This window comes from Bombyx mandarina, chromosome 02 (assembly GCF_030267445.1).
Source record: "Bombyx mandarina strain Sakado chromosome 02, ASM3026744v2".
Taxonomy (NCBI): Eukaryota; Metazoa; Arthropoda; class Insecta; order Lepidoptera; family Bombycidae; genus Bombyx; species Bombyx mandarina.
Window position 1 is genome coordinate 1,226,710 of NC_143209.1, and position 12,224 is coordinate 1,238,933.

General features: G+C 42.1%; 1 protein-coding gene across 1 annotated transcript in view; it reads right to left on the bottom strand.

The window, feature by feature from the left end:
• Positions 1 to 3,454: 3,454 nt before the first annotated feature.
• The window catches only part of LOC114252694 (uncharacterized), a 30,120-nt gene continuing 21,350 nt past the window's right edge, over positions 3,455 to 12,224 (bottom strand). Inside the window, exons 3-4 of the mRNA XM_028187279.2 lie at positions 6,608 to 6,740; positions 3,455 to 6,342 (exon numbers count right to left, since the gene is read on the bottom strand). Coding sequence (XP_028043080.2) covers positions 6,185 to 6,342; positions 6,608 to 6,740 — 291 coding nt within the window. The 3' untranslated portion in view covers positions 3,455 to 6,184. The remainder of the gene's footprint in view (positions 6,343 to 6,607; positions 6,741 to 12,224) is intronic.

A 12,224-nucleotide genomic window follows, 5' to 3' on the forward strand; every position in this document is an offset into this window, starting at 1 on the left:
TGAAACCCGCAAAATTATAATTTGCGTAATTACTGGTGATAGGACCTCTTGTTAGCCCGAACGGGTAGGTACCACCACCATGCCTATATCTGCCGTAAGGCAGTAATGCTTTTCGGTTTGAAGGGTGGAGCAGCCGTTGTAACTATACTGAGACCTTAGAACTGACATCTCAAGGTGGGTGGTGCATTTACGTTGTAGATGTCTATGGGCTCCAGTAACCACTTAGCACCAGGTGGGCTGTGAACTCGTCCACCCACCTAAGCAATAAAAAAAAATAAAAAAATGTAGGTAGCTAGGTGGTAAGTATCTTAAGTTTTCATATCCGTTATCGGGTGAAATAATATCCACGCGTGATGCGCGCTATGCACAGATTTAAATCTTACTGTCTACCTATCTACCTTATTTCTTGCGTCGTAAAATTGATTATCGGCTATAATACCCCAGTTCGAATACCTCGGTATGTTGAGATAGCAATTTCAATCAATCAACAATTCTGGCCTGATCTCATAAAATCTCTGAATGATATATTTCGACGATAAAATATAATCCAGGAAAATTTATATCGTTTAGAAAACTTGTTTCTCCTAATGTAAAGGTCATATCTTTTTGGCTTTATAGAATTTTGTTTGCGTGTTTCGTCCATTCGTCAATAGATGTCGCGTTTCAATTTTAGTGAATGCGCGTCAACTTTAAAAAAAGTCGATGCAGGAGACTAAACAGTCTGTAATTAAACTCCTATGTTTACGTGTGCTATACAGAACTTTTATTTTAAAATTTGGGACATTCGAGTATTGAATCTCTCATTTTAAACCACCAAACGTTTTGAATGCTATAATAGATTTTTGCAAGTGATCGCTCGATAATATTGTAAAAAAAAAAATTGCTTAGATGGGTGGACGAGCTCGCAGCCTACCTGGTGTTAAGTGGTTACTGGAGCCCATAGACATCTGCAACGTAAATGCGCCACCCACCTTGAGATATAAGTTCTAAGGTCTCAGTATAGTTAAAACGGCTGCCCCACCCTTCAAACCGAAACGCGTTACTGCTTCACGGCATAGTACAGGAAAATACATACATAAAGTGAACAGCATAGCGCAGGAATTCACTCAATGACGTTTTTCACCGTGAATAAACAATTAACACGTTTGTGTTTAGTTAGTTACTTAAGGAGATGTTTGCTTTGAACTAAGCGAACATGGGAACTTCATAGAGGTCAAAGGAGCAAGCCTAAAACACTCCGGGCGTGAGCCGATATCACTAACGTGCCTATTTCTATCGCAAACAATAAAAAGTTCTAGAAATATTGTAAATAACTGGGTAAACATTCACTCAGCTGTGAGCCTTGAGCCTTATTTCAGCGTAACCTTAACTAGTAGGTGAGCTCGCGGGCTCAAACCTGACGACGTTGCTAACACGAACCCTAGCAAGAGCCGTGCTTCGCAGAATCTACCACCGGATCGGGAACGCGACCCACAGAGAAGATCCAGCGAGAAACTCAGTGGGCTGTGTCTGAGGGCTAATTTACTCGTCGAGCCCTTCGTCGCAAGCGAGGGGTTCGACGAGAACGATGACCGGTGCTTGAGGTACCTAAAGCACCGTTAGTGGATCGGGACGTGACGGGAAAATGACGTGAAAATAAATATATAACATATTTATAACAGAGTCTGGGATTTTTTCTTGTGTCACAGGCACCGGAAACATAAACATACAGACAACAAAACGAATATGCCGAGACCAGAGAAATTAACTTAATTTTTTTTATCGCTTATATTGGTGGACGAGCTCACAGCCCACTTGGTGTTAAGTAGTTACTGGAGCCTATAGACATCTACAACGCAAATGCGCCACTCAGCTTGAGATATAAGTTCTAAGGTCTCAATATAGTTACAACGGCCCTTCAAACCGAAATGCATTACTGCTTCACGGCAGAAATAGGCAGAGTGGTGATACCTACCCGTGAGGACTCACGTTCTACCACCAGTAAATTATTATTATTAATTGAAATAGTTCGGGAGTTTTGAGACCATATAACAGTCAAATTCTTTATGCATTACATCAACGAGACGATTGAATCCGCGACCTTGTAAAGTTTTTTAGATGATTATCGACTATCTAGTCGCCATTACAACATACTAATGTAATTCCGTGGACGGCCAAGAGGACAAATAAATCTATCCTGGATCAGCTTCGCATCCGGGTCAGGCTCTCAACAATCTGTTACCAGAGGATCCTCAGCTACTTCGGTCGTATTGCCCGCCGACAGTCAGATAACTTGGACAAAGTGATTGTGACGGGCAAAGTAGAAGGAAAGAGACCCCGCGGCCGATTACCTAGCCGTTGGTGTGATCAAGTAACTGCTCTAACTGGGCTGCCAGTCGCCATTCGAGAAGTTGAGGACCGGACGAGGTGGAAACAGCTCACGAGACAGGCCACGGTCAAGTTTTTTTTTTTATTGCTTAGATGGGTGGACGAGCTCACAGCCCGCCTGGTGTTAAGTGGTTACTGGAGCCCATAGACATCCACAAAGTAAATGCGCCACCCACCTTGGGTTCAGGGACACGACCTTCAGCAATGAAGAAAGCGACGAAGAAGAAGAAGAATGTTATACTTCAAAGCGTGATCACAAAACTCCCTAACGTACACAAATTGTTACATACAAGTCGAGATTGAATACGTTCTCATTTTAGAATGTGTTAAAATTTACATATTAACTAAATTAAACCAGTCGCGGGCACGCGGCGAAGCTGAGCCCGGAGTGTCAAGGGTAGCCGGGTCAGCTCGACCTCAGGCGGCGTGATTAGACTATATAGTACCAAGCTTCACATTTAGAAATACATTTTTGTTATTGTTTTAAAATATTTCAATCTAACTGCGACTGATTTTGTGTATGAGATCTGGATCAGTACAGATCTACGAAGGACTGTGTCTATAATAGTTTGGAACTATCGGCTGGATGTAAGTCTGTTCTCTGTCTGTCTATGTAGGAGTATGTTTGAAGTCGTCGTGGCCTGAAGGATAAAACGTCCCGTGCATTCGTATCTAACGATGCACCGGTGTTCGAATCTCGCAGGCGGGTACCAATTTTTCTAATGAAATACACGTACTTGACCAACGTGTAATACAAATGAAGCCTGCAAAATTATAATTCGCGTAATTACTGGTGGTATGCCTTTCGGTCTGAAGGGCGGGGCAGCCGTTGTAACTATACTGAAACCTTAGAACTTATATCAATAAAAGCATTAAAAGCAAAAATTATAGCAATAAAAAAATGAATTAAAAAAGGAGCAGAGCTCGGGATCAGTACAGAGCTGCAGAAGACTGTGTCTATAATAGTTTAATCTAGAACTATCTGCTAGATGTAAGTCGGATCTGTTTCTGTTTCTGTGTGTGTTTGGATCATTACAGACCTCCAAAAGAGTGGTGTATACTTGGTAAAATAAAATAAAAAACTTCATTTACATGATTGTTTTATTATCACCATTTATGATTAGATTAAACTTAAATATACATATTATATGAACTTTATTGCTATGCTACTGTTATCACACAAGACAAAGGGTTAGATGCGCCTAATAAATATAACAGTAAAATTTATTTATAACATTCTACAGCTGTTTACTCCTTATATGAGATATTTATTTCATTAAATATACTCATTATATAGTAAGTACATTACGAACATAATCGTAATGATTCATCGACTACTTTTTGAATTTTTGGTGACGCCATCCCTAAAACGATAAAATGTTACAAACTTGCTCGAATTATAAATAAATATTTACTAACAATCACGCCACGTTAACTGGTCCCGTGATAAGTTCATAAAGAACTTGTGTTACAGGTACCAGATAACGGAAATAAATATAAGATTTTTATTATACACATACACATATTTAATATACATCCATAACCCTGGAAAAGACATTTTTATATTTATCATACAAATATCTTCTCTTGGCGGGATTCGAACCCGCGACCCCCTTGTGTAGTGACCATGTCACTTACCACTACACCAGACGGCCGTTAATTACGTGTACACTTACAATCATTATTAATGTTACAAAATTATAAAGTTGTAATTATTTGTTAAGTGAATTTGTTAATATATTCCTTTGAATACTGTAAAAGCGATTGCATGTATGTATCTATGTAAAATGTAAAATTAAACATCACAAAATATAAATATATTTTAAAAATACCCGCCGCAGTGATTTATTTTTACTAAAACTAGGTACGTTATTGAAAACTATTAAGCTATTGCATAGCTTTTATAGTGGGCTTTGAGCGCGGCGACTGAATCAAGAAATTCCGTAACGAAAATAACCTGACACCCCCACTACGCCTACTATGTAGCTCGCGTTCAACACATTCACACGTTGCGCTTGTGTAGTGTTTGTGAATAAGCGCGCGGCGTGACGTCACACTGCATCATGAAAAGTCTGCCCATCTCTCTCTCGCGCGGTCTAGGTTATGAGTGTGAAGGGGACAGTTAATGTTTTGCTTTTGTTAATGTTTATAAATATAGCGTGGTCTCATTTTATTGTTGTTTTAATATTAAATTATTATTGTCGATTTATAATGCATAAGTTGATAAAAATGCTATGCAATAGCTTTACCGCGGCAGTCTCCGAGTGCCACACGTGTTTTTTTTTATGATTGAAGGATTACTGGTGTCCTCGAGGCCTTTCCAGTTTCACCAGGATAACTATATAATCAGACATTACAATACAATAAATACATTCAAATTTCCTCCTACCAGTTATTCAAATAATGTTTCCTTAAAACATTCGCTTTCAAAGTACATAAGTAATACATATTATTACAATAATGAAATTCAACATCTACCCTTATAAGCGCTAAATATAAATACCTTTAAAATACTCATTAATAATGGAGTAGACTAATTAATTGATACTAGAGGTCCCGCAGTAGTCGAAATTCAACTATAATTAATTGGAATTGTAAGTTTGTACACTATTATGATTGTATTTTATACTTCTATAATCACAAATTTCGCCAAGACTACACTATAAAAAATATTAACAAAGACAAACAATATTTAATCTCAATTTGACAACAGACGTCAAGAACAAAAGTTTGACAATAAACAATATGCATGCGTGTGTGCGTCAGATATGTAGGGTGTGTAATGTTTTCTTTATTCATTTAATGTATTTTTAATGCATAATTTAAAAAAAAAATTAACATTCTGCACTCCTTCCCTATATTCTCTATAAGTGTGGAAAATTTCATACTCCTCCGTCCGCGCAATTTTCGTAAAAAGGGATACAAAGTTTTTGCTTCACGTATTAATATTATAGATGTCATTCGTTATTGCTATATCATTTATCTCAATAATAATGGAGTTTTACTGGTGGTAGGACCTCTTGCGAGTCCGCGCGGGTGGATATCACCACCCTGCCTATTTCTGCCGTGAAGCAGTAATGCGTTTCGGTTTGAAGGGTCGGGCAGCCGTTGTAACTATACTTGAGACCTTAGAACTCATATCTCAAGTTGGGTGGCGCATTTACGTTGTGGATGTCTATGGGCTCCAGTAACCACTTAACACCAGGTGGTTTGTGAGCTCGTCCACCCTTCTAAGCAATAAAAAAAAGTGGACTAATTGATATGTAATTCATTATTGGTATATCATTTATCATAGACACTTGGAGCTAGCTACAATCACATTAACACTAATCTAAATAATATACTTACGAATCTATATCTTTACTAATATCGTCTACTTAATATATCTTTACTAATATTGAAACTTGGTATCCATGTAGAAAATACATGCACTTAATGGATAGGCTAATATTTATATGAGCGTTGGACTTCCTAATAATAATGACAATAAATAATATTTTAATTTTAAATGTCTAGCGAAGCGGGCGATTACATCTAGTAATTTTATATACTCAATAACTAACTTTCGACAATTCGGATTATTGAACAATGTATCTAATCATCACGTCAGTTCTGATAATGACGCGTGATTGAGAAGTGGCTTTAAGATCACGACTTGTCAGAGCTTTTAGATAAAAATGTTTCTTGATTAAGTCAAAAGCTAGACAAGCTTGCGGTTCGGGTTTAAAGCGTCATCTTTTGTAGAAAGATCTAGAATGACTGCTGACGAATTTCTCAATGATTCCCTGTTGCTTCCAGGAGCATTTGTATGCTTTCTTTAAAAAATATTAGTCAATCCATTGTTAGCGGCTGGTTCCACTTTGACGTAGTTACCGTAAGGAGTGCTAATTGTCTGGGGCCCGGCGGCGTATGGATCCATTAGCACATTCGTGTTCACATCTTGAACGCCCGCAGCGCCATCTCTGTTCCAGGAGGCTAAAAGTAAAAAATATGTTACAACGCCACCTATTGTTAAATGAATGAACTACATGAAAAATTATGCTTTGTGGACTCGTCCGAAGCTACGCAATGGATATTTGAATATTGTAAACAAACAACAGGTATGCAGTTAAATAATTTAATTTAATAAATGTATAATTCTTTCTATAACGTATTGTGTCTTGAAATAAACAAATGCAACGTAGTTACGCTATTGGGCGGTACATGTCGCTTATTTATAGTGTTTTCTATGTTTTCTTACTTAGCGCGCTGTCGTCGTGCAGCTCGTGGTGTCCGTTGTGTATGTGCAAATGTATCTCTTTTTGGTGCGCGTGCGGATACGGGGTCTCCCAGGCCACGCTGTACTGGCCTTTGGCGCCGAACAGAGCCCCAAGCTGCAAATAATGCGATCGATATAAGCGCGAATGAAATTCGTAACGTCACATTTCTCGAAAATAATCAGAGACGTGGGGACCAGTGCGCTTAGTGCGAGTTTGTGTATGGTATGGGATCGTTTGCCTACGTTTGCCGTTAGGGGCGTTGTTCCAACTGCATACAAAATTGAATAATTTTTTTTATTGCTTAGATGGGTGGACGAGCTCACAGCCCACTTGGTGTTGTGGTTACTGGAGCCCATAGACATCCACAACGTAAATGCGCCACCCACCTTGAGATATAAGTTCTAAGGTCTCAAGTATAGTTATAACGGCTGCTTCACCCTTCAAACCGAAACGCATTACTGCTTCACGGCAGAATTAGGCAGGGCGGTGGTATAATTTTTGCGGGTTTCATTTTTATTACACGATGTTATTCCTTCACCGTGGAAGTCAGTCGCGAACATTTGTTGAGTACGTATTTCATTAGAAAAATTGGTACCCGCCTGCGGGATTCGAACACCGGTGCATCCCTCAACACGAACACATCGGACGTCTTATCCGTTAGGCCACGACGACTTCAAGTTAAATTTTACGCTATCGAGAATGATAAATAACTCGCACTAAGCACACAGGACATTGGAATACCAAAACGGGCCCGCTCCTCAGATATCACGTGTTAGGTTACACTCACACGTCATATGACAAAGAAAGCCACTTTCACCGGACTTGTGAGTAAGAAACAAAAACAAACACAAAATGAATCAGTCGCCCACTTAATTAATATAGCGCAAAAAATGTACTCTAACCTAAAAATTCTCATTTAGTTTCTTCACTAAAAAATTTTATACTAAATTAACTTTTGCCCGCGACTTCGTCCGCGTGGAAATAGTTCATAAATCGTCTTTTCGCATTAAAAGCGTACAATTTCCAAAGATATTCGAAATTGAGTTGATATATGCGGAATCATTTGGTTATAACCAGTATTTTTCTAATAAATACTGTCAAAAGAGCGTAGTTAATTTTAAGTTTTTTTTTGGTTTTTTTGTTTACCTATGTTTTGACTACTATTAACAAAATTAAGACATAAATTTATATCTTACTTTAAAAGACAGATAATGTAACTGGTACAAAATAAAAAATTAATGTTGCAAAGATGATTAAATATTAAAAATATCGCATGTTAAACTTTTAAAACAGTCTCCTGTAAGATTAGTAAGTTTTGAGATTATACAGTTTTAATGCGAGAAGACGAAATAATGCTTTATTTTAGAACAAATTTGGTTAGCATAAAAAACGTTATAGTGAGCCAACCTTAACATATAGACATATGATGTCGCGGACTTTTTTTTAGATCTTTTTAAGGGGAACAACTCTGTCATACATTATTTTAGCGAAACTTTAACCGTTTCTGCAGCGCACGCAGCGGAAGCTCTCAAAAGGTAAAAATAAACCCGATTTTGAAACATTCTTTATTGGTGTTCCGCTTGTATTGGTCTTAGCGTGATGTTATATAGCCAATAGCATTCCTCGATAAATGGACTATCTAACACTGAAAGAATTTTTCAAATCAGAGCAGTAGTTCCAACTAGCCCACTGAGTTTCTCGCCGGATCTTCTCAGTGGGTCGCGTTTCCGATCCGGTGGTAGATTCTCTGAAGCACGGCTCTTGCTAGGGTTCGTGCTAGCAACGTCATCAGGTTTGAGCCCCGTGAGCTCACCTACTAGCCACTGTTACGCTGAAATAGCCTCTCAAGGCTATCAGCTTAGGTAGGAAAAAAAAAAGTTCCTGAGATTAGCGCGTTCAAACAAACAAACTCTTCAGCTTTATAATATTAAGTATAGATATATAATTTCTGTTAATGTTAGAAGTTACGTTTATCTCACGTCAAGATATAAAAATATATTATTAGTATTCGTTATTTTCATAAATTAACATAGTAAGCATTATTTTCGAAAGTATAATAAAAAATAAATAATGAGATTTTGAAAAATAAAAATTAACATTGACCTATGAAAGTGCCGAAAAGGAAATTGAACACAATATTATTTCAGTTTAATTAACATATTATATATATATATATGACGGATGTAGGGACGTCCGTATTGTTTTTAAAAAGTGTGACGTCAGCACCGCTGACGTCGCGGTCATCACTTTCTTGACGAATGACTCATGTTTGGGTTTCCGAAACAAAACTTCACGAGAACTTCACGAAAACTTCGTATATTGCACGAGAAGCATAACAACGTTACAGAGATATCCGTACAGTACAACGGCTCGGACACGAATCAATCAGTGCTTTTTTTTTTTTTTTTTTTTTTTTTTTTTTTTTTTTTTTTTTTTTTTTTTTTTTTTTTTTCCTACCTATGCTGATAGCCTTGAGAGGCTACTTCAGCGTACCCTAGCTTGTGTAGGTGAGCTCGCGGGGCTCAAACCGGAGAATTGCTGACACCGCCCTAGCAAGAGCAGTGCTTCGCAGAATCTACCACCGGGTCGGAAGCGCGACCCACTGAGAAGATCCGGCGAGAAACTCAGTGGGCTGTGTCTGTGGGTTAATTCGCTCGTCGAGCCCTTCGTCGCAAGCGACGGGTTCGGCGAGGACGGTGACCGGTGCTTGTATTGCCTAAAAGCACCGTTAATGGATCAGGAGGATCCGTGATGACGTGCTTTTTTTTTTTTTTTTTTTTTATTGCCCTTGTAGGCAGACGAGCATACGGCCCACCTGATGGTGAGTGGTTACCGTCGCCCATGGACTTCAGCAATGCCAGGGGCAGAGCCAAGCCGCTGCCTACCGTTTAATACTCTCCACAAGCCTCGTTTGAAGAAGGACATGTCATAGCGCTCGGGAAACACCGTGGAGGGGAGCTCATTCCATAGCCGGATGGTACGTGGCAAAAAAGATCTCTGGAAACGCACTGTGGATGACCGCAGTGGCTCCAGGTAGTATGGATGAACTCTACTCCGGTGGCGGGCGGTGCGATGGTAAAAACGAGATGCCGGTATAATCTCGAACAATTCCTCAGAGCACTCCCCATGGAACATACGGTACAAAATACAGAGGGAACCGAAGTCCCTCCGCAGACCCAGAGGCTCCAAACGATCCGTGAGAATGGGATTATCGACAATCCGAACGGCCCTCCTCTGTATGGAGTCAAATGGAAGAAGCTGGTATTTGGGAGCCCCGGCCCAGAGATGGGAGCAGTACTCCACGCGAGGCCGGACTTGTGCTTTATAAAGCAAAAGCCTTTGTCCAGGCGTGAAGTACCGCTTCGCTCTGTTGAGGACTCCCAGCATTTTGGACGCCAACTTGGCTTTGCCTTCCAAATGACTCCGAAACTGGACATCGCTCGAAATGTCGACCCCAAGTATCCCAATACTCTCGGAAGGTTGCAGGGATACTCCTTGGAATTGCGGCGCCATGACAAAGGGGTCCTTCTTCGCAGTGAACGCGCAAACTTGTGTCTTTAACGGGTTGAATTGAACCAAGTTCAATTCACCCCATTTGGAGACTCGCCCCAGAGAGTTCTCCACTTCAGACACAAGTTTTGATCGTCTCTCTTGCACCACGCTTCGAGAGAGACTCTGATGGCCGATATATCGCGCATCCCCCGTGCTGTCATCCGCATAGCAATGCATGCCATCGATAGACAGCATGTCATTGATATACAGGATGAAAAGCGTGGGGGAGAGCACCGAACCTTGTGGAACGCCAGCGTTAATGGTCATGGTATCAGAACAATCACCGTCTACAACGACCGTGATGTTCCGCCCATCCAGAAAGCTAGCGATCCACTTGCAGAGACCCTCGGGGATTCCGTAAGATGGTAGCTTCGACAGAAGTGCCCTATGCCAGACCCTGTCGAAGGCCTTCGCGATATCAAGGCTCACAGCAAGAGCCTCGCCCTTGCTCTCCAAGGCTTCAGCCCACCTGTGAGTAAGGTATACAAGAAGATCGCCAGCTGAGCGACCGTGACGGAAACCGTACTGTCGGTCACTGATCAGCTGGCGATCCTCCAGATACTTCAGGAGTTGTATATTAATTATTCGCTCCATCACCTTGGAAAGCAAGGAAGTTATCGCGATAGGCCTATAGCTCGATGGGTCCGACCGGTCACCCTTCTTGGGGATAGGGTGGACGTGGGCGGTCTTCCATGAAGACGGAACCCTGTTAGCGCAATAAGAGAGGCGATACAAACGCGTTAGCGCAGGCGTCAGCTCAGGGGCACACGTTTTTAGAACCACTGCAGGGATGCCGTCTGGCCCACTCGACTTATGGACGTCCAGGAGTCGGAGTTCCCGCCTGACTGCACACTGTGTAAAGCAGATCTCCGGCAGGGAACTATCACACCGGAGGATGTTCGGTGGTGTGGCACCCCCGTCGTCCACAGTCGAGTTCGAGGCGAAGAGTTTGACCAGAAGGTCAGCCTTCTCTTTCGCACTATGGGCCAGACTGTCATCGGGCTTGCGTAGTGGTGGGAGACTAGACCTGCAAAAGTTACCTTCTGCAGCTTTGGCGAGCGACCAAAAAGCACGGCTCCCAGAGGGATAGCTCTTCAGTCGCTCGCCAATTCTAGCAACGTGCTCCGATTTCGCCCTGGCAATAACCTTCTTATAGGACCTGGAAGCGGCGTTATATTTCCGCCTTTCCTCTGAGATGTTAGGATCCCGACGTCTCCTAGCATCATCCCATGCAACGTATGCGGACCGCTTGAGGTGTGCAGCATCCCTGCTGGCATTGTTATACCAGGGTCTGCTGCGACCCCCAACGGGCACTTCAGAGGAGGGGATAAACAATTCCATCCCCTGGAGCACCACGTCTTTAAGACGGTCCGCACAGACGTCAGGATCAGCAGAGGAAAAGCAGAACCGCCCCCATGGGTAGGATGCGTAAAACTCACGCAATCCATCCCAATCTGCTGACAAATACTGCCAAACTCTTCGATACCTGGTCGTCGTTCGACGACTAGGACGAGAGAGTGGTGTGGCAGCACGGATAAGGCAGTGATCAGACGATCCAAGTGGAGCGTCGACCACCACACTGTATCCGGCTGGATCGGTGGTCAGCAGAAGGTCCAACAGAGAAGGCTCGTGCCCCTCAATATCTGGGACACGGGTGGGCTGTGTCACCAGCTGGGAGAGGCCGTAGGCCAAGGCGAAATCGTAGGCAGCCCGACCCGGGAGGTCAGTGGTTCTGGACCCCAACCACTCTTGGTGGTGAGCGTTAAAGTCTCCAAGAACCACCACCTCCGCAGATGGGTACTGCTCAAGCACGCGGTTAGTCCCCTCTTGCACATGCTCTATCAGAGCTGAACCTGCATCACTGCTGTGGGACCTGTACAGGCACGCGTAGACTCGGGTACAACCCCCGTGATCTACGCGCAGCCACAAGAGGGACAGGTCCCGTTGTTCGAGGCTTCGTAGACGGCGACAACAGACATCAGCCCGGACGAATACACACACCCCGGCTTTACGCAGGAAGTTGTGCTCCAATACGTAGCCGGGGTA